Source organism: Dama dama, chromosome 18 (assembly GCF_033118175.1).
Source record: "Dama dama isolate Ldn47 chromosome 18, ASM3311817v1, whole genome shotgun sequence".
NCBI lineage: Eukaryota > Metazoa > Chordata > Mammalia > Artiodactyla > Cervidae > Dama > Dama dama.
This window is the reverse complement of record NC_083698.1, coordinates 78,433,540-78,456,890: the sequence shown is the minus strand read 5'-3', so window position 1 is coordinate 78,456,890 and position 23,351 is coordinate 78,433,540. Positions and strand designations below refer to the sequence as shown.

The following is a 23,351-nucleotide window of genomic DNA, read 5'->3' as shown; positions in this document are numbered from 1 at the left end:
ATACTGCTTCCTAAGGAAAGAACTTCACACCCAGAGGGAGAATGTGGTCTTGCTTAGTCTATCAAGGGACATTTAGTGAGTGTCCCTTCTGTAATATACCTGTGGAGGTTCTAAGATATTAATTTCCTATGAGGAACAATTTATTTGATGAGATAAGACATATATACAGGATAATGTATCACATAAATAGCTTTGTTATGTTTGGGCCACAGTATTGGAGGTTGGAGTGAAAACTGCTTTAGGTTGGGGACAGGGTATGTTGGGGAAGAAGACATGGAAATAAGACATTAAGTTGGACTTTGAAGGCTGGGTGGACCTGGAATTGATGAGGAGGTGGAAGAGGGGATGTGAAGACTTGGAGAAAGATGTATGAGAAGAAATTTCAAGCATTGTGAGTAGTAGACTATCTGGGAACATGATTGGATCAGACTAGAAGGAAGATTAATGTAGTAGCTGGGTACAGAATAAATCAGAGAACTGTGGATATTGGAGGCAGGAAAATTGGGAAGAAATCACTTATAACCCATCCAGATGCTAGATATTAGGAATCTGGGCTCAAAACTGCGGCAATGAGAATGCAAAAGATAGAGTGATGGCAAGAAAAGATGGCAGACTGGATGGGGACACAGAGGAAGAGGGGTATTCAATTTTGAAGCTACAACTAGGATGAACTTGAGATGGTAGAAAGGAGGCAAAAGAGACTTTTTTCATGGTGGTGGGGAGACTCTCAAGGAAGGAATACAAGGAGGTGAAATGACAGCATGTCTGTGGTGTGAACATCCATCAAGAGAGGTTCACAGTTACAAGATATGTCACTCATGTCACAGAACGTTATATATAAAAAGGATATATCTCTGTGTGTCTGAACAAGAGAGGAAGACTGGGAATCCTTTCATTCATCCAACAGACATTTTCAAGTGCCTCATTTGTGACACTCTATCATGGGAAAGATGAACAAGATACGTCCCTTCTTCTTTACTGAATTCATAGTCCACATTCCAGGACAGACACATAAGTGGAATTGGCAAGATGATATTTTGATGTAGTAACCATGGTGGTTGTTTTCCCCTTTGTAATTTCTGGTATTGTTCCCTTGTTCATAGAAAGGCAGGGTTGATATAGCAGAGGAGCAAAAGTTCTAAAAGAGCTTCTTAAAAATTTACAGAATCAACAGTTTGCAAAGATGATTATACCTTAGAAGAAAAGCTATGACCAACCTAGACAACATATTAAAAAGTAGAGACATTACTTTATCAACAAAGGTCTGTCTAGTCAAAGCCATGGTTTTTCCAGTAGTCATGTATGGATGTGAGTGTTGGACTGTAAAGAAAGCTGAGTGGCGAAGAATTGATGCTTTTGAACTGTGGTGTTGGAGAAGACTCTTGAGAGTCCCTTGGACTGCAAGGAGATCCAACCAGTCCATCCTAAAGGAGATCAGTCCTGGGTGTTTATTGGAAGGACTGATGCTGGAGCTGAAACTCCAATACTTTGGCCACCTGATGCGAAGAGTTGACTCATTGGGAAAGACCCTGATGCTGGGAAAGATTGAAGGTGGGAGGAGAAGGGGATGACAGAGGATATGGTTGGATGGCATCACCAATGTGATGGACATGAATCTGAGTAGGCTCCAGGAGTTGGTGATGGATAGGGAAGCCTGGCATGCTGCAGTCCATGGGGTTGCAAAGAGTCAGACACGACTGAGTGACTGAACTGACTGACTGACTAACTGATCCCCAGGAGTGGGATTACTGGATCATATGGTAATTGTATTTTTAGTTTTCTGAAGAACCCACCTACTGTTTTCCATAGTGTCTGTGCCAATTTATATTCTTACCAAAAGTATAGGAGGGTTTCCTTTTCTCCACACCCTCTAGTGTTTGTTATTTGTAGACTTTTTCATGAGGGCAATTCTTACTGGTGTGAGGTAGTAACTCATTATAGTTTTGACTTGCATTTCTCTGTTAATCAGTGATGTTGAGCATCTTTTTATGTGCCTAATGGCCATCTCTATATCTTCTTTGGCGAAATGTCGATTTTTCTGCCTATTTTTCAATTGAGTTTTGTTGTTGTTGTTATTGAGTTGTATGAGCTGTTTTTTAATCAGTGAAGGTTCATTTTTAGAAAGCCATAGTATGAATAGAGAACTATAGAAAGTGGTGCATCCATGGAACCATCGTTTCCAGAAAGATGAGTCACAGGAGCTACTCAAGCTAGCAAGGCTCTCTCCACTCTCTGTCTTACTTCCGGAACTCCATACCCAGAGGGAGAATGATATCTTGCTCAGTCTACCAAGGGACATTTAAGTAAGTGTCCCTTCTGCAGCATTTTTGAGATTATAAGAGATTTATTTCCTATGAGGAACAATTAATTTGAGGAGGTAAGACATGTATACAGAATAATGCATCACATATATAACTATTATGTTTGGGCCCCAGTATTGGAGTGAAAATTGATTTAGGTTGGGGACAGAGTATGTTGGGGAAGAAGACATGGAGATGATAAGACATTAAGTAGGATTTTGCAGGCTGGATGGGCTTGAAATTGATGAGGAGGTGGAAGAAGGGAAGTGAAGACCTGGAAAAGATGCATCAGGCGAGGTTTCAAGCATTGTGAATAACAGAATATCCAGATCAGACTGGAAGGAAGATTATGTAGAAGCTGGCTGCAGAATAAAGCAGGTGTGTATACTGGAGGGAGGAAAACTGGAAAGAAATTGCTTATAACTCATGCAGATGCTAGATAGTCAGAATCTGGGATCAAAAGAGTGGCAATAAGAATGCAAAAGATGGTGTGATGGTGAGGAAAGATGGTAGACTGGATGTGGACACAGAGGAGGAGGGATACTCAAAGATGAGGTTTCAGGTGGCATGAACTTTGAGAAGGAGGCAAAGCTTTTTTTTTTTTTTTTTAATGCTGGTGGGAAGGCTCTTAAGGGAGGAATATAAGGTGAAATGACAGCATGTCTACAATGAGAACATCCATCAGGGGAGGTTCACATTTACAAGTCATGCTACCCATGTCATAGAATGCTGTATATATAAAATATATCTCTATGTATCTTGAACAGGGGAGGAAGACTAAGCTTACTTTCATTCATTGAACACACATTTTCAAGTGCCTCTTTTGTCACTCTGCCACAGGAAAGATATGGCAATACGTTCCTTCTTATTTACTGAGTTCATAGTCCACACTCCAGGCCAGACACGTAAGTGGAATTGGTGCATGATATTTTGATATAGGAACCACTATGGGTTGTTCTCCCCCTTGGGCCTTCTAATATTGTTTCCTTGTTCATAGAAAGGCAGAGTTGATACAGCAAAGTAGAAGTTCCAAAATAAATTCTTAAAAATTTAAGAGTCAAGAGTTTGTAGCAGCCTCAGCCTTTTGAGTACCCAGACTCAAAGTTTACAGCAAAAACCAGACTTGATCCTGTGAGAACCAGTTTCACTGCCCCAGTAAGGAAGTATTCTGCCGGGCTGAGGTAAAGCAGGAGGAGGAGACAGGCTCCGGGAGAGGAGAGCAGAGAAGGAAGGGCGCCTTGCTCTGTGCTCCGGACTGGGTTCTCAGGTGGGGATGTGATACAGATGGACCCTGCGGAGCGGGCAGAAGCTCTGAGAACAGAAGAACTTCACTTTCTATTTTCTTTGAGAGGGAGTGAGTCTTGCAAACTGAACGCCCACTCTTCTCACCTTCCCGCCACCTACCCACCCTCTTGGGTGTGGTGAGGAAGCAACAGAGAAAGACTATCTCAGTGGGCAAGTTGAATGAGTTTCCCAGAGCCACAAGGTAGACAGATGTGCTGGGGGCTAGGAGAGCTGTGGTGGTCAGGAGAGCAGGGTCAAGATGAGGACCAAGGACCAGAGACCAGCTGGCTCTGCAGACATCACAAGAGATGCTGGCAACAGATGCAGGTGATAGGAGGCTACAGGAATGATGGCCTCTCCCCCAGTGCCAGTGTGGACAGAGGCCAGCTGAGGCCCAGATGAGGCATTGGAGGCTTTAGAGAAATGACGTGACCATGTTTTTATTTCAGAACCACTGTTCTGGGGGAATGTAAAGAACGGCCTGGGGACTGGCTCCCCCGGGGTTCCTGCTTCTGGAGCTTGAGTGTTTCCTTCTCTCTCCTGCCTTATCTTCACTACTAACATCACACTGCTTCTCATCACCCCTAAGCCTGCATTGCAGGAGGCGGGCATTTCCTCCTAGATTTTATAAAAGGACACTCAGCTCCATGTCCAGGAGTAAGAGTGAAGTCAAAGTTACTGTTTTGTATCAAAATTGGTCTTGATTAAAACTTAATCTAGCCCAAGTCCTGATAATCATGATCAAATGGTGTGGTATTTAGCACATAGAAATGTCTCTTTACCTAAATATGTACGTACATAATATTCCTTATTTAGTGCTACTGAGAGTGAACTTGAAAAAACACCAAGAAATGTGTATACTTTTGTTTATAGAGAGTTTACTTGAACAATTTGCACTGCTCTGTGCAACTCGTCCCCTTACGGAGGTGGAGAGGGGGTGAGGGTCCTGGCAGCCAGTTCTGGGGGGCTGGGTGAGGCATTCCTGGAGGGTCTGCCTCCCGTCTGTTTCTTCACTTCTCAGTGGTTCTGGAAGCTATTCCATACTCTGTGATAACTCTGTTTCTGCTCCTATAGCAGATTTTGTTTTCTATCACTGACCAAAACAGGTCAAACACTTTAAAAAAAAAAAAAGGATCAGATGGGTACTGGTTAAGATCATGGGGCCCTGAAGGCAGACTGTATGAGTTTGACTTCCAGCTGTACCCACTGCCTGCTCCCTGACCTTAGACAAATTGTTTAAACTTTATCATTATGGGGAAGCTGGGGCACATAATGATAATGCCTATCTCATATGGTTCGTATGAATGATAATACATGCAAAGTGCTTGTATCAGTTGCTGACACACAATGAAGGCTCAATGTTTGTTTTCATATATTAAATATATGTATTTTAGCAATAGACCCACCAAATAAAAAGCTATTGAGAATGTTTCAGAAATTCTCAAAGGCAGACATACTTAAGCTAGTATAAACAGTGATTGCTCAGTTTTTTGTTTTCATACAATTAAATACACATCGTTTAGCACTAGAACAACCAGTTACATTTTTATTGAGATCGTCTCAAAATTTTTCAAAGATGGACATACTTAAACTAGTATAGTCTTTTTGGCTAAAAACAAAAGCAAAATAAAACTGTTATCACAAGATAACTTTGAACTTGGTGGTTTCACACTCAGAGATTCGGTTTTTTAAAGGAAAGGACATGAAATTTGAAGTCAGCAACTACATTCTTCTCAAATATAAGTGGAGTAGCTTTGCTTTTCAGCTATGTTTCAAATTGGGCTCACTTGTGTGTGTGTGAAGGAAGAGTTTCTCTGGTTAAAAGTAAAATCTAGCAGTGTAGCAGAAATATCCCTAATCTTAGAATACGGAAATACTGAAAGGGTTGACAGTAAACTCTAACACTTTCTAGTTCTAAATATTTAAGACTAACCAGTGAAGTCTGTTGTCTTCTACTGAATATTCTTTTTAACTCCAGTGCAAAAAGATGTACTGTGCGTTTCCTGTGAACTTAGGCATGTGATTTCTTAAAGCAGAGCCCTGCTCTGAAGTGAGTCACCTTTGTGATAACATCTCTGCACTTTGACTTCTCTGCTGGTAAACCTGGGGATATAATATCTTCTTGGGGTCAGGAGGTAGTCTGGGGAGTCATATGAGAATGAAATGAGATGCTGCTCATGGGAACGACTATACCAAGTTCAGTAGTTGATATTTGCTTGGTAGTCATTAGCATCCCACCCTCTCCCCAAAAAGGCAGACACAGAAAGCTGCATTTATTCCCTTTTTTGGGACAAAGAGAGCAGGGAGAGCAAATACGTGTTTTTCACTGGTTAGAGGATGGCAATGTAGCCCAAGGAAATGAAACCAGTAACTAAGAGACATAGGCACAGGTTTGAATTCTCTCCCTCCGTCTTATGCTATGCTCTACAAGGGCAAAGGAGGCTACAGGAAACACTGTCATGCCCATGCTCCAGCATCAGCCACCTTTCTCCTGAGCATCTCTCAGATTCCACAGCATCACTCCTATCCTCCCTCTAGCGACACCCGCCCACACTCCCTCACACTCTAGGTGCTGAAACTCTCTTCCATTCCTTATGAGGGTGCCAGAATGCTTGATTAAAGTTGTACAACCCAGTAAAAGTGAGTCTTTCACAGTGGGAAGAGCTAACATTTATTCTGCCAGGGGCAGACACTGCTGTTCATTGGGACACAGAGAACATGAAACTGGTCATCGGTCAACATGAAACTGCATGGCATCAGACTGCTCTTGTTATTCCCAGACATCACATAGTCAGTGACAATATGCACAATGTTTCATTCAATGCCAATCAAGAAGGTAAGCACAGTTGATGACATACTAAAAAAAAAAAAAAAAAAAAAGCCAAACCCAGAATCTGAGAGTGGTTGCTGGCAGAGGATATGAAAACAAGGTCCAAGGTGCTGCTAGACAGCCTCAGTGGTGAGGCACTCAGCCATCTGGGACAACTCTCAGCAGTCCATGTTATGGCTGGACAGTTTTACTGAAATGTCACTTCCAACTCCAAGACTTCAGTTTCTCTTCCTAAATAATGAGTCAAACAAATAAATGATAAAATGCTGACTGTGAATGCACATCTTTCAAGGTATGGCTGGGGAAAGCCCTAACTTCTTTACCAACTGCAAAGAGAAACATCTAGTAAACAGAAGAGGATGCAGAGGCTCTTCTTAAGCATAATCTAAACATGTACGAATCTTAACAGCACTGGTGCCAACAAAAGCTTCTGTTGCTGCAAAAGCAGTCCTCAAAGAGCACGAGGAAGAGGCTGACAAACAGAACCCAGCTATTTTTTCATCTCCAAAATGGCACTTCCTGGTCCCCGGTGCTTCGCACTGCAGATGTTACAGAACTGCGCAGGAGAGGTCTAAAAAACACAAGTGAAAATGCAGACTTTTAAAAGATCATCTCCTTCCACTATCATATCCAGATGGGATGCACTGGTGGAGGATGGGGAGCAGGCCATGCGATGTCGCTCCTTTCCCCAGAGGGTACAGCTGGTTCACACGGGATTCTGTCTAGACCAGCTGTTGTTCTGGGACTCAAAGGACGCCCCACAGAAAGACGAGCCTAATGTGACCCAGGGACACCCCGGGGAACCCACCTTGACACTGAAAAAACAGTAGTGTCATGATACAGAAATCAGGGTGAGAAAGTCAGACATGTGGATCTCCCTGTAGTTCACATCTCTGGAGCCCAACAGTCATCGATTTTATCTGAACAAATTATATACATGAGTATGCTTTTATAATGTTTAGTATCATGTACTAAGCAGTTTTACATTTGAGAAATAAGCTCATCACTTTTTCTGATGTGACAAACTATAACTGTGAGACACAGATGAAGGTTATAACTTTGAACCAGAGGATGTCATAAGAGGATGGTTATCATTTTAAGCACATCCCTCTGGCTGCACCAACTGCTTTCAAGTTGGTGGTGGCCAAGCCACCCACTCACCATGCTAGGCACAGGCAGGCACTCCTTGTGGAACATATGCCGGCAGTGGAAGACCACCATGCTGAAGGGCTTCGCTGCGTCTAGGGGGAGAGGGCAGAGAAGAGAGAAGAGCTCAGGGCAACAGCAGTTTCATTTTCAGCCAGAAGCTGCCCTGGGGGGATTGCTAATTTACAATCACATCCCGGCCAGGCGGCGTGGTTGAACGCAGGGCAGGCATGAGTCCTGTTGCTCTGGGGTCCTCGGTTAGCTGCCTGGCTTCCCAATCAGTTACTGCAGCTACACACTGGGGATGATTTCATGGCAAGGCAACAGCATTTGTTGTAAAAAAAAAAAAAACATATATATATATATATATCAGCATGTGTATGTGACTTTACAAGGTTCTCCCTCCCCCAGCCCTGTGCACATAATCGTGACACGCCACATACTGAAGTGGATTCTGTGGTTTGTAAGGATGCTTTCTGCCTGAAAGCATCTGCGTTTGCCAAGACCCTTCAGTGACTCCAGGGCAGAGCTGGGCAAACATCCTTGGTGTGACCTTGCTCTGTACCATGAGTCCGCTTGGGCACTGCACCTCATCTGCTCCTGCTCCGTGTAGCCAGCTTGGTTCCAGTAAGATTTAACCCTTAACAGAGTAAATCAGAAATCTGACTATACTGTGCAGGTGCATGTGGTTTCCTTCCGTTAAAACACTGACTAAAACACTGCAAAAGCTCACTGCTTTTCCTATGCCCACTGCGGGTTTTTTTTCTATTTTTTATTATAGTGGATTTGCAGTGTTGTGTTAATTTCTGCTCTACAGCAAACAACAAGATCATACTGTGTAGCACAGGGAACTATAGTCAATGTCCTAGGGTAATCCATAAGGGAAAAGAACATGAAAAAGAATGGATATGTGTATGCATGCGTGCTAAGTTGCTTCAGTGGTGTCTGACTCTGTGCAACCCTATGGACTATAGCCTGCCAGGCTCCTCTGTCCATGGGATTCTCCAGGCAAGAATACTGGAGTGAACTGCCGTGCCCTTGTCCAGGGCATTTTCCCAACTCAGGGATCGAACCCACGTCTCATTATGTTTCCTGCATCAGCAAGTGGATTCTTTACCACTAGCCCTACCTGGGAAGCCCTGGATATGTGTATAACCCACTGCAATTTTTAACATAAGCACTTAAAATCCAAACCTCTACAGAAGACCCCAAGTGGAATGACTTCTTGTGCTCCTGCCCTATTAAATAATCCCTCAAAGCTAAGTAAATGCTACACAAACTAGGTCTTGTAGTGCTTCTCCATGTTGAATTTATACATATGAAGCACTTTCTTAGCTTCTCAAAAACTGCTTTAATTTCTGCTTCAAAATATGGAAATCTCCCTCTTCATATCCTGTGTGTTATTTGCTCAGTCGTGTCCAACTCTTTGGAACTCCATATTTTGTAGCCCGTCAGACTCGTCTGTCCATGGAATCCTTTAGGCAAGAATACTGGACTGGGTTGCCATTTCCTTCTCAATGGGATCTTCCTGACCCAGGAATCAAACTTGGGTTTCTTGTATTGCAGGCGGATTGCGGATTCCTTACCATCTGAGCCACCAGGGAAGCCAAACCCATCCTATATGAGCCGTATGTAAAGTGCTTTTTTTTTTTTTTTTAATATTTATTTGGCTGTGCCAGGTCTTAGCTGTGGCATGTCAGGGATTGAACCTGGGCCCCCTGCATTGGGAGCATGGAGTCTTAGCCACTGGACCACCAGGGAAGTCCCTAAATTGCTTTGATTGTAGTTGGTGATAGATATATATATCTACATATAAATAAACAAACATGCACATCTTTTAAGGAACCACAGTTTCCAATTAGAAGGTGAGTATCTATTTCCGTTGAAATACATATGAGGTAACTCAGGAGCCTAGATCCACACAGCAATGAAAAGTTTAAAGAAAAGTGAAAGCTACCTATAATTTTTTCCCCAAGTATACATATGGTTCTTCTACCTTGGAATCTAAACAAGTAGATGGTAAGTTTCCATTTTGTTTTGTTTTATACTAAGGCAGTGGTTCTTAAAGACTGGCCCTTGAACCAGTAGCATCCACACCACGTGGGAACTTCGGTCCCAAGATTTTTGGGTCCCACCCTGAACTACTGAATCACCCCCTACAGGGGGTGGGACCAGCAATCTCAGTTTTAAAAAGCCTACCCACAGATGCAGACTCACTCTAAAACTTGGGAACTTTACCCCTAAGGAATTGGCAGCACCAGCATGCAACTGAGTAGGGATATGGCTGAAATTCTTCCCTAAGCTGAATTATTCCAAAAGTTTTATAAAGTGTAATTTGCTAACTTCAAAATTTTAACTCTGCTCATCATTAACACATATCTGGGAATTTTTTCTCCCCACCCAGCCATCTTACCTGATGGAAGAATAGGGGAAAGGCAGGACTCACAGATGTTCTCCTCTGCAAGGAAACACACACAGTAAGCCCCCTACATACGAACCTTCAAGTTTTGAACTTTCAGAGATGCAAATGTGCCCCTGGATGCCAGCTACTGTACCATACTACTGTACTTTTCAAGGTAATGTACTGTAAGATTTAAAATGTCTACTTTTGGGTTTGGTGGTTATGTATGATTTGTGTGAAAAAGCATTATAAACCTATTACAGTACAGTACTACGTAGTCAATTACGTTAGTTGATACCTAAGCTAAGTTTGTTGGATTTACCAATGTGCTCTTGTTGGAACATATGTGGGGGACTTGCTCTACACTTATTACGTAATGTTTCTGTTTGTCCTGTCTGAAAGCAAGGCATGCAGTTCCAATATGATTCTTTCCATTTTACTTACCATCAACCAGAATGCCTTTCATTTGAGTTCGGTGCATCTTCTTTAGTAAGGACAGAGAGTCGGCTACGAGAATCTTCTTACAGCCTTCACGAAGCAGAATCTAATGCACACAATGTAAAAGAAAAACCACCTTAAAGAGATTCAAATATGGGGGAGAATCCTATTACTATTCTCGGGTGGGGTCAGGGAGAGGCGGTCCCTCTCCTTTTAAACCAGCTCCTCTGGCCACACTGTGAGTTTCCATTCTGAGTTTGGGGGGTGGGTATTGTATTGGAAATTGGGAGAAGCTGTGTGAGGTATGCCAAGCCAGATGTTGTTTTTCACTAGAACTCGCTGCTTTTCAAAGAGGAAAACATTCAAGGCCTTCTGGGAGGCTCTGGTGCAGCATCTAAGTCTTCTTCTTCTGGCCCAATGGGTGTGAGCGCACATGGTTCCGTGGGGCTCCATGGAAATTCACACGATGGAGACATCGCCACCTCCCTGCTGCCCAGCTCTGGGTCATGACACAGCTGCATCCTGCCCTCTTCACATCAAAGTCACTCTCAACTCTGAAAGCTCTGTGGCTGTTCTGCTTTCACACAGTTTCAATTCATGCCATCAGGGAAGGAAACTGGAAGCAGCCAACTGTGGTCCTCCATCCCAGATCGGCTGTGATAACACATCTTCCTCTCAATCCCAAGGAGCACCGGCGCTGGGTGCATGCAGCCCGAGGGCTTCTCCCCTCATCATATGAGGGCAAAGAGCCATGGAAACAGAAGTGATGCCCAAAGTTCTGCACCCACCATTTCGAGAGTTGATGAACAGGAAACTACATGATTTTACTGTTTCTACATGGAGAAACTGCCTATGACATTTTATTCTTCAGAATGCTGCTGGAAATTGAATTTTTCAGATTCATTTAAGAAAACAAACTAACAGATGTCATGAAAGCGTACAGAAAGAAGAGAAAAATACAGTAGAAAAGATCTAAAAAATACTGATGTTGGTAAGCTTTTTAAAAAAACTTATTACCAAACATATCTAGCTGCTCTAATACTAAAAGCTTAACACAAATAGTGTCAATCAAACAAAATGTTTCAAAAAGTCAGTTGTAGCTTCTATAATCGTTACAAGCATACTTTGTTTACTGTAAGATTAAATAAGAATGTATTTATGTTAGTTGTTGAAAACTAACACAAGACTCTAGATTCTCCCTATTTTTCCTTATTTCTCTGTAGTTCATCATCAATAATGATCCCAACCAAAAGAAAAGCACCAGGCTCACCTTTTTACAGTAGTAAGAGTGTATGTACATCAGCGAAGTTATTATGGTTCATTAGAAAGAGCTGCCATGGGGAAAAAATGTCATACAAGGCTGCCAAGTTTCTGAAATTTCTCTGAATGTTGAACTTTTTGCTGACACTGTCTTGTTCGTACTGTAGTGCTTATCGTCAGCATGGCACATGAGAAAGTCACCTGGTTTCATAAACCCCTGATAGGATACCAGAGCTAGGACTGGGAAACCATTTTACCTACTTTCTAATCCATCATTTAAATCACAATGCAATGGGATTTAAATTCTACTTGAAAAAAGCTTTGCCTTTTGTCAGGTTTATTATCAAAGATGAATTGCAGAGAAATAAGACAGAAAGACTCTTCTCAGGTTGGAGTTGAAAAAAAGATAAAAGTATGCATGTAACTAAGTGATTAAAGAAGCTATAGTTGGTTGTCATAAGCACCTATGTGATGAGGCCAAACAAATAATTTTAGAGAATTTATCTTAAATGTTTATATAACTTTTATTTTCAAGAATATTAAGAACTATCTCTTAGAAGAAATTACGAGCTTATATACTGTGAGTTGAAACCCATGTGAGACCAAGAAAAGGTAAGAAAGCAGCCACTGTTTCCTCTTACTCTGTCTCTGGATTTCAAAGTAGAGACCTATGGGGAAATGATAAAGTCACAGGGGACTGTGTGTGCATGCGTGCTCAGTTATGTTTGACTCTGTGACCGCATCCATGGTCTGTAGCCCGCCAGGCTCCTCTGTCCATGGAGTTTTCCAGGCAAGAACACTGAAGTGGGTTGCCATTTCCTCCTCCAGGGGATCTTCCTGACCCAGGGATCAAACCTGTGTCTCCTGTATTGGCAGGCAGACTCTTTACCAACCGAGACACCTGGGAGGCCTCTACAGGAGATTATAGAGAAAGTAAATACAGGGAAAGAACTTGGATAAACAGATGTCTGGAGTCATTTATTTATTTACCTGTGTGTGTACATGTGTGAAATTTAACTAAATGGAAGTGTTAAAGCTTTCTGCTTCTCCTAGGAATATTCATTCTGCTCACTTCCTGGTCCACGAGATAATACGTGGAGGCTCTATGAGGACCTACCCAACGTGGGATCCAACACAGTAGGCACTCAAATGTTTAAATCAGTATGTCTATAAGCAATCAAACATATAGCATTAAAAAACATATGCTGATTGCTTCTTGGCATTTTGGCTAAGATCAAGTGTAAAAAAGTTACATGGAAAAAATCTAAGCTACTTTATTACAGATTCCAAAATAAGTATTATGGATGATTTCCACAGAAATATTACATTAATGCTATGCAGCTGCATTTGCCATAGAAAGACATGTTTATGAAAGGACCCTCTTGAGAATTTGATAGAAATTCTTTAGAGATGAGGCTCTTAAATGTCAATGCAGAACCCAGTGCCAGGCTGAGTGTTTAAGAAACACCAGGGTGGTCTAAGGATCTGTTCCCTGTTCCTCTCCCACAGATCTGGGGTGGTACCAGAAACTAAGTAATTTTTTTAAAAAAATTCAGAATATTCTGGTGTACAGCTAGGCTTAACAAGTATTGATTTAACCTAATGGGAAAATTGACATCCAGAAAGTTCATGGGCCCCTCCCAAAGGTCAACAGACTTAATGGCAAAGCTGGGACTAGAGTCTGGGTCTGCAAAGACCATGCCCACAGCTCTTTAAAGACAACAGGCTACCTGTTCATCTTCTAGGCCAATCCTATATATTCCTGTTGCAACCTGCCCGTATAACGAATGCATCTCCAGGGACCAATGGGACAACCAGTGAGAAGTATACAAGGTTTAGTCAGAAGGTCTGGGTTCAAATCCAGTTCACCACCTTCCCAGACTGGTAAGTCAATACTTTCTGAAATGCAGGTCTTCTTATATATAAAACAGAGATGAGAGTTCCTTAAGGACCATTGTAAAGATAAATGACTGTCAAGTGTTTAAAAGCAAAGGTGCTAGGATGCTTAAGAATGATAAATAGGCTCTAAAAAAAAAAAAGGAGCAAGAGAAGTGGATATAAATGCTAAATATTGGTTTGGCTAAAAAAGTTGTTGGGATTTTTCCATAACATCTTACAGAAGAACTGAACAAACTTTTTGGCCAACCCACTAAAGACAAGAAATAAAAATTTTTTCAAATATAAAATACAGCATAAAAATTTGGAAATTGCAGTTTCTTGTAAAAATGGAAATATCATTATATATTGTTTTGTAAGTAACTTATATCAAAACAAATGCTATTTGTCCTTGAAATCAGACCTAGAAACATTTTAAGTTTATGAAGTATGACAAGGGCTACTTTTATCCTACTTCATGAAGCTTTGAAATCCTATTGAACCATCATGCTAACAATATAACAAGGTTCACAAACGTGTAAAAAAAAAAAGTTAAACATTGAAAATATGGTTAATTATTTCTTTAACATTAATGATGTCATAGACAGTTGAAGCTTAGCTGTCAGCTTCTAATTCCATTTAGATGGAATTAGAGGTGATACTGAGAAAAGTTGTTCCATCTTAGAAAATATGAAATTTTAAAAGCAGAAGTGATGTTCAGTTTTTCCCCCCAACTTTCTAACTTTTCTATTTTGAAACAGCAATTCACTTGAGGAGTCCTCCCCCAAAGCTCTTTCAGTACCAAGTAAGTTGTACAATTCTTTCCACTGAATTATAAATCTGACCCTTAGATTACCAATGCAAATCAGCAAAAAAGGTGCTGAGAAGCCCCGTGGTAACCTTTGTCTAACACTTGACCACAGTTTCCTACATTATACTGGATGGTTCTTAATGTCTTCCAAGGTCATTCCCCCCAACTCCCTGCCCCCAGGCATAACAGGGTCCAGATTCTTGCTGATTCATGGACCTGAAAAATTTCCCCTAAATTTTTTGGGTGTCATTGTCAGAGATGAAATTTTTTAGCCTGTTAAAACATGTAAAAATCAACTATAGTTTTATGGAAGAAACAACAACAAAAAAAGACTAGACAGAATTTTAAAAGTATGTGAAACCTTTCTGGAAAATTCAGACTGCTCTATAAATAGATTCAAGTTATTTTTATAGTGATCCCCAGTAGGTTGTCAGGGAAAGAAAATAGTTATTAATGAAAAGAAGTAGCCTTTTTCATAGAAAATAATTCTAAACTTTTCATATATAAGCAAGAAGTACCTCCTGGAACTCTGAACAACCTGCCCCAGTAGAGCATTTTCTCTCTGCATCCTCCAAGAAGATGTCTGAGGTCCAGAAAAGACTGCAGCCATTCCCACAGACCCCGCCCCTTTCTCCATGAGTCCCTCCCATTCCGTCCCAGAAGCCCCTCCCCATGGTTGGTGTATTACAGGCTACCTTGGACCCCCAGGCAAAGTAACTCCCAGCCTCTTCAACACACCAGGGGCTACACACTTACACATCTTAAGGAAAAGCTCTCACTTAAAAATGTAATGAAAAGGATAAAATATTGACTTAGCAGCTGTTTTATTAGTAGCTAATTTTTTTGATGGAATTCACTTTGCACCTAATAATTTTATTTTTATTCCCGGCTGACTCAGAACCATGCAAATATATTAATAAAACATTAATGAGCAGTGAGACCTAGCAGTGCCCCTAAGCTAGGTTCTCTGGAAAGAGCTTAGGAAGAGGGGTCTATTAGGTGTTTTTGGAGGTACTGTAGACGCTGAGAAAAAAGGCATAATTTTCAACTGAGAGGCTAGGATTCATGCAGGACAGCTGGAGGACAGAAGGGGTAATTATTTGGTAACCTTTCTTGGGGTAGATCTGTGGCGACACTTAAGTGACTTCTTGACAAGTTGGAATTTGCAACTTCCAGGCAGACCTGGGGTGTTGAGAGCCGAGGAGCTACAGCTCACTGTCAAGCTCACTCACGTTCAGGGCTTTACAGGGTCTGACACTGGAACTGCTCTCCCTAATGCCAAATTCATGCTTCAGGATGAAGTGACTCATTTCTGGTCTGGATGGCTCTTCTGCATCCCCTCGTCACCTCTCCTCACCTAGTAACCCCTTCCTACATTTCCCTTTCCTTCCTGGCCTTTCTCCTTCCTCCAGCAACCTTTCTCTGGGTCACCCACAAGCCTCCAAATTCCACTGGAAACAAATGCTTATTTCTCTGGAAGGTTTCTGTAGAAGATATTGTTTTCCTACTTGCCTAAACCAAGTACTTGTTTCTCGCCCATGATGCCAACCTCCCAGAAGCCTTCTAAGTCAAGGCTTCCAGTTTTGTCACATTTGCCCTCAGAAAAACCTCTTCTCCTTAAAGCTGAGTTATCCAGTAAGGCCAGTCAGCTTACTGGATGTTAACTCCTAGTTTGAGGAGAAAGTTGGACCCTGGCTCACAACTCAGCGTCCACCAGACACCTCCTACCGTCACAGTTTCTTGACTAATTCCACTCCCATGACCTCTCCCATCACTGTACTTTCTGAACATGGTCACAAAGACTTCTTTGGAAATGTTTAACAATATCTTCCTCCCTGGCCACAGGCTCCTGGCCCTCCAGCTCTGTTAGTCCTTGACATTTCTTAGTTTTCTTTTTGATAGCACTGATCTTTCTCATTTTCTTCTCCTTTTCACCCAGTCTCTTACCTGAACTCCAAGTTCAGCGAGTGCTACGCAAATCCTCATCACGTGCTCCCCCTTTCCTACCCTGGAGACCATTTCCCTCCCCACAACCCTGTCTTTTGGCTCAACCTGCAAAATCTCTGCTTTCAGGAAGCAGTGTCATCCCCATTTAACCAAAAACTCATTTCCAAACGAGCTAGAGAAAGAACAGTCTGAATTTTTCAAGAAATGTGCTTTAAATAGTTCCAAGTTCTCTGGACGCTACTAGCATTCCAAAATACAGTCACTGCTAGAGGCTATTTTAAGGAAAAGATCAGGATGCTCTGTGATTGGCATGTTAATTATTTATATGAAGATAACGAGTTCTATGGCTCTTATCATAAATTCTGAATTATTGAGGGTACTAAACTTGTAATACTCTAGCAAAACAGACAAAAGGTAAAACAAAATTCTGTATTTTAAAATCTTTCAGGCAATAGGATACTGAGTGGCTTCAAGGAAATGATCAAACTATTCGGGGAAAAAAAAAAGTTTTTTTTTTTTCCATTTCTCCGAATGGACACAATGCTCATTCTACTTCAAAATGGTTCAGGTGGTCTGATCTAAAAGCCACTGTAACACTCCCTCACACTCTCCAAGGCCATGCTAAGTTTACCCTATAAATGTGAGAATGCCTGCTCACAAGGAGAGAAAATCTAGGGATGGATAAGAAATTTAAAGGGTGCTATTCGTAGCTTCTTTATTTGAAAAATATCCCAAATATCTGGGCCTAGGTATACTGTGACTATCAAACTGAAATGGATGTCCACAATAAACCCTAGAAATGTTTATCCAGTAGTCAGTCAATTTATTCAGCAATGTCCACTTATTCAAGAAAGGATACTTACTTGTAAATTGTAGTCTTGTAGAATTTTAACTAAGGAGTCTCTCAAATTAGGAATCTCCATTCCTTCCTTAATACGGTGAATCAGTAGAATTGGGTCAACATGTGTGCCGATGTTGTTTAACAAGCCAGTGATAAATGCTACAGGATACCACAGAAAACAACATATAAGCAATGGAATGGATGCAATTTTAGGCAAAAAGTTCTATCCTTGTAGTAAGTGTTAAAACCATCTGAACTTCTAAATCCTCCCAAGAACTAATCTTCCTTTACTTTTCTCAAAAAAGCAGCTAAATGAGAAGAGATTTAAAAAGAAAATGAATTGGAAAACAAATGATTGCTTTGGAACACAGTTTGTGATGTCAAAGAGAGGTGACTAATATTTATTGTGAATATACTATGGCTCAGTTATCATATACTTTTCTCCGATATTCTGCAAGGTGGGAATGTTTTTTGTTCCCAATTTATGGAAAAGGAAAAAACAGGATGGTTAATGAATTCGTCCAGGATCACACAACCAGCAATTTCTGAACCCAAATCAAAGCCAGGGTAGGCCCAGGTTCATAGTGTGCTTCATTTCCACTTTGCCTCCTGTAAGATCCTTGAACTGCTACTCTCTTATGCTAAACTAGATTCGCAAAGTACCTTAATCGGTAATGAACCTGAATAACACCCTCCTCTTGTATCTCAGAAAAAAACTATTGTAACAGTGGTTTCTAGAACATGAAAATCTTGAAATAGATAAGCCTTCTGACCAAAAAGCAAAAAGGGGGAAGGGAGAGATTTTAAACCATGACTGCTAGTTTCTGAATCATATCTATATCTTTAAAAGAGGACTTTCATTAACTTTTGTTTCCTTCCAAAATGGGAGACCCACGCAGATGGTCAAGGAGGGGCAGCAGACAGACACTCGTGGAGTTGCACTGATAGGGCAGGAGAGAAAGGTTGGACGCTGCAGCAGCAAACCTCCCAGTACAGCCGATGTCCATAGTGGCCATGGGTTTCCATAAACAGAAGGGATAAGGGCTAGATGATTCACTTCCAAAATAAATGCCCCCTGCGTACACACAAAACCAGAATCTTTCATTCCGTTTGGTGCAGCAGGTAAAACTGTGCTTCATGGGAGCAGAGTTAATCTCATGTCCTTCACTTGTTCTTTATCAAGTTCAGCTAGGCAACATGAATTGATAAGGCTCTAGACTTCCCTGTATGGGGAGAGTTCGGGAAATTGTTACTATGCACCTGACCTATATTTATTATAGATACTTCAGCACAATTTTTTTTTTTTTTTATTAGTTGGAGGCTAATTACTTCACAACATTTCAGTGGGTTATGTCATACATTGACATGAATCAGCCATGGAGTTACATGTATTCCCCATCCCGATCCCCCCTCCCATCTCCCTCTCCACCCGATTCCTCTGGGTCTTCCCAGTGCACCAGGCCCGAGCACTTGTCTCATGCATCCCACCTGGGCTGGTGATCTGTTTCACTATAGATAATATACATGCTGTTCTTTCAAAACATCCCACCCTCACCTTCTCCCACAGAGTTCAAAAGTCTGTTCTGTACTTCTGTGTCTCTTTTTCTGTTTTGCATATAAGGTTATCATTACCATCTTTCTAAATTCCATATATATGTGTTAGTATGCTGTAATGTTCTTTATCTTTCTGGCTTACTTCACTCTGTATAAGGGGCTCCAGCTTCATCCATCTCATTAGAACTGGTTCAAATGAATTCTTTTTAACGGCTGAGTAATATTCCATGGTGTATATGTACCACAGCTTCCTTATCCATTCGTCTGCTGATGGGCATCTAGGTTGCTTCCATGTCCTGGCTATTATAAACAGTGCTGCGATGAACACTGGGGTGCACGTGTCTCTTTCAGATCTGGTTTCCTCGGTGTGTATGCCCAGAAGTGGGATTGCTGGGTCATATGGCAGTTCTATTTCCAGTTTTATAAGAAATCTCCACACTGTTTTCCATAGCGGCTGTACTAGTTTGCATTCCCACCAACAGTGTAAGAGGGTTCCCTTTTCTCCACACCCTCTCCAGCATTTATTGCTTGTAGACTTTTGGATAGCAGCCATCCTGACTGGCGTGTAATGGTACCTCATTGTGGTTTTGATTTGCATTTCTCTGATAATGAGTGATGTTGAGCATCTTTTCATGTGTTTGTTAGCCATCTGTATGTCTTCTTTGGAGAAATGTCTGTTTAGTTCTTTGGCCCATTTTTTGATTGGGTCATTTATTTTTCTGGAATGGAGCTTCAGGTGTTGCTTGTGTATTTTTGAGATTAATCCTTTGTCTGCTTCTTCATTTGCTATTATTTTCTCCCAATCTGAGGGCTGTCTTTTCACCTTACTTATAGTTTCCTTTGTAGTGCAAAAGCTTTTAAGTTTCATTAGGTCCCATTTGTTTATTTTTGCTTTTATTTCCAATATTCTGGGAGGTGGGTCATAGAGGATCCTGCTGTGATTCATGTCGGAGAGTGTTTTGCCTATGTTCTTCTCTAGGAGTTTTATAGTTTCTGGTCTGACATTTAGATCTTTAATCCATTTTGAGTTTATTTTTGTGTATGGTGTTAGAAAGTGTTCTAGTTTCATTCTTTTACAAGTGGTTGACCAGTTTTCCTAGCACCACTTGTTAAAGAGGTTGTCTTTTTTCCATTGCATATCCTTGCCTCCTTTGTCGAAGATAAGGTGTCCATAGGTTCGTGGATTTATCTCTGGGCTTTCTATTCTGTCCCATTGATCTATATTTCTGTCTTTGTGCCAGTACCATACTGTCTTGATGACTGTGGCTTTGTAGTAGAGTCTGAAGTCAGGCAGGTTGATTCCTCCAGTTCCATTCTTCTTTCTCAAGATTACTTTGGCTATTCGAGGTTTTTTGTATTTCCATACAAATTGTGAAATTATTTGTTCTAGTTCTGTGAAAAATACCATTGGTAGCTTGATAGGGATTGCATTGAATCTATAGATTGCTTTGGGTAGAATAGCCATTTTGACAATATTGATTCTTCCAATCCATGAACACGGTATGTTTCTCCATCTGTTTGTGTCCTCTTCGATTTCTTTCATCAGTGTTTTATAGTTTTCTATGTATAGGTCTTTTGTTTCTTTAGGTAGATATACTCCTAAGTATTTTATTCTTTTTGTTGCAATGGTGAATGGTATTGTTTCCTTAATTTCTCTTTCTGTTTTTTCATTGTTAGTATATAGGAATGCAAGGGATTTCTGTGTGTTAATTTTATATCCTGCAACTTTACTATATTCACTGATTAGCTCTAGTAATTTTCTGGAAGAGTCTTTAGGGTTTTCTATGTAGAGGATCATGTCATCTGCAAACAGAGAGACTTTCACTTCTTCTTTTCCTATCTGGATTCCTTTTACTTCTTTTTCTGCTCTGATTGCTGTGGCCAAAACTTCCAACATTATGTTGAATAGTAGTGGTGAGAGTGGGCACCCTTGTCTTGTTCCTGATTTCAGGGGAAATGCTTTCAATTTTTCACCATTGAGGGTGATGCTTGCTATGGGTTTGTCATATATAGCTTTTATTATGTTGAGGTATGTTCCTTCTATTCCTCTGTTTTCTGGAGAGTTTTAATCATAAATGGGTGTTCAGTTTTGTCAAAGGCTTTCTCTGCATCTATTGAGATAATCATATGGTTTTCATCTTTTAATTTGTTAATGTGGTGTATTACATTGATTGATTTGCAGATATTAAAGAATCCTTGCATTCCTGGGATAAAGCCCACTTGGTCATGGTGTATGGTTTTTTTAATTTGTAAAAATATGGAATGCTTCACGAATTTGCGTGTCATCCTTGCGCAGGGGCCATGCTAATCTTCTCTGTATCGTTCCAATTTTAGTATATGTGCTGCTGAAGCGAGCACTTCATGACATTTTAAATTCAGTGCATCTTGAGATGATTCTTACTCTAGACACAACTGGCTAAATGGAGAGAAAGACATTATAAAGGCAGATGGGTGTTCTACTTACGTGGTTTGTCGATGGAATATAAGATCAGATCCTCCCAGAGTTCTGCATCATCCTGCTCCTTGGCAAACTCAATCGCTTTGTCAACGTCATGCAATTCCTCCATAATCATCTTCAGGGCACTTCGGCTGTTACCCATTCGGCCTAGAACAATGTGAGACACACGTTTAGGATAATTTAATTAAATGTTTTAAGAGAAATCACATCTCTATTTGTTTACATAGTTTGATAGCCATGACAAAAAGCGAATTTCATTCTGTGACAACTGAAACTTACTAAAATAAATAAATCCTAATTACTAGGTATTTACTTTGTACTGAGTAGTCACTTAAGTGCTTCACATGAATTACTTCGTGTAATCACTGTAATCCGAGGAAGTATGTTCTATTTCAATTTTATAAAAAAGGACAGATGTAGTAGTCACTTGCCAAGATCATATAGCTACTAAATGGCAAATCTGGAATCTGAAACCAGGTCTGTCAGATTCTGACTTCCTTCTGATGAAAAGCAGAAAAACAAATTTGTCAACCCATCCACAATTTATTTTGATTTACACTGTAAAGTATGAACTGATAGTTTTATTACACAATACTAATTATTATCTCAGTAGCATTTATTAAATAATGCTACCTTCTTTATTGAGCTATGAAGTCTCCTTTTCCAAATATTAAATTCTTATATAAAACAGGCTTTAACCTCTGTTACTTTGGTCTAAAACCTATGTCCATTCTTGGAAAATTTATATCACATTGTCACCCCACTCTATGGGGACCAAAATGAATCAAAGCTACTTACTCAGAAGATAAACTGTCTCTTCTACAAAGTTTCTCTGTTGACAGATCTCAAGAGCCTTCAAATAAAGCAAGGTAAAAATGTTATGTGTTATCATATAAAAACAAATATCTATAGTCACTTAAACATACAAGTTTGAAAGAATTTCTCCACTGCCTCCCTTTAAAAACAAAGCAGAAGTAAATAAGCCTAAGTTTTGCTTGTAGCTGTCCAGATTTCCCTGAGAGGTGCTGATCCTACACAATTTAACTGATAACATATTTGAGGTAGAACATTCCAGAGCAAAGGCAGGAAGCAAGATGCTGAAACAAAGGTTCTTCCCCACAAAGCTTTCTCTCTTTCTGCTACTTGAGGTTTCTTCATGGCACTGGTCTAAGCCCTATTTCCTTCCATTGGATTGTAAGCTCCAGGAAAGGACTACTGTTCACAGCTCTATGTTCCCTGTATGGAGCAGTAAACATTTGCTGCATAAAGAATTAAATACTGGGGTGGGAATATTTCTACTGCTGGCTTACAGGGTCTAGAAAAAAACTCTGTTCAAGGATCTGTCAAAAGTGGGACTGAAAAGATATGTGCACCCTAATGTTCACTGTAGTACTACTTACAGTAGTGAAGACATGGAAACAACTTGAATGTCCATCAACAGATGAATGGATGAAGATGTGGTACATATATACAATGGAATACTACTCAGCCATAAAAGGAACAAAACTGGTTATCTGTAGTGATCTGGATGAACCAACAGTCTGTCATACAGGGTGTAGTCAGAGAAAAACAAATACCATATATTAATGCATTATATAGAGAATCTAGAAAAACTGTACACACTAACCCATTTGCAGGGCAGGAATAGAGATGCAGATGTAGAGAATGGACTGGTGGACATGGGGGTGAGAGGGAAGGAGAAGGTGAAACGAACTGGGAGAGTAGCACTGACGTATACACACAATCGTGTAAACTATCCAGCTAGTGGGAGGCTGTGGAGAGCGCAGAGATCCCAGCTTGGTGCTCTGTGGTGACTTGGAGTGGGATGGCGATGATGGGGTGGGAAGGAGGCTGGAGAGGGAGGGGGGAAGTATACATATAGCTGACTCATTGCTGTTCCGCAGAAACATTGTAATCATACTCCATTTAAAAACAAAGTAACACCTTACTTTAGAATTGGAATGAAACTAAGATAATGTTTGAGAGTTGTTTAGTAACTAAGTCATATCCAACTCTTTCCGGATCCCATGGACTGTAGCCCACCAGGCTCCTCTGTCCTGTGGGATTTCCCAGGCGAGAATACTGGAGTGGGTTGCCATTCCCTTCTTCAGGGGATCTTGCTGGCGTGGATTCTTTACCATTGAGCCACCAGGTACACAATCATTTAAATGAGAAAATGAGAAGACCTGAAGGTCACAATGAGGAA

At 40.8% G+C, this 23,351-nt stretch overlaps 1 protein-coding gene and 1 non-coding gene across 4 annotated transcripts in view; both read right to left on the bottom strand.

The window, feature by feature from the left end:
* Positions 1–5,117: 5,117 nt before the first annotated feature.
* VPS41 (VPS41 subunit of HOPS complex) overlaps positions 5,118–23,351 on the bottom strand; it is a 197,594-nt gene continuing 179,360 nt past the window's right edge. For all 3 annotated transcript variants that reach the window (XM_061165672.1, XM_061165673.1, XM_061165674.1), the window contains 7 exons: positions 21,944–21,998; positions 21,152–21,292; positions 17,156–17,292; positions 10,406–10,505; positions 9,974–10,018; positions 7,576–7,655; positions 5,118–6,985 (listed from right to left, as the gene is read on the bottom strand). In XM_061165672.1, coding sequence (XP_061021655.1) covers positions 6,905–6,985; positions 7,576–7,655; positions 9,974–10,018; positions 10,406–10,505; positions 17,156–17,292; positions 21,152–21,292; positions 21,944–21,998 — 639 coding nt within the window. In that variant the 3' untranslated portion in view covers positions 5,118–6,904. The remainder of the gene's footprint in view (positions 6,986–7,575; positions 7,656–9,973; positions 10,019–10,405; positions 10,506–17,155; positions 17,293–21,151; positions 21,293–21,943; positions 21,999–23,351) is intronic.
* LOC133073253 (U6 spliceosomal RNA) lies at positions 20,939–21,045 on the bottom strand. Its single transcript, XR_009696949.1, has one exon. It is a non-coding gene; the product is annotated as a U6 spliceosomal RNA (small nuclear RNA).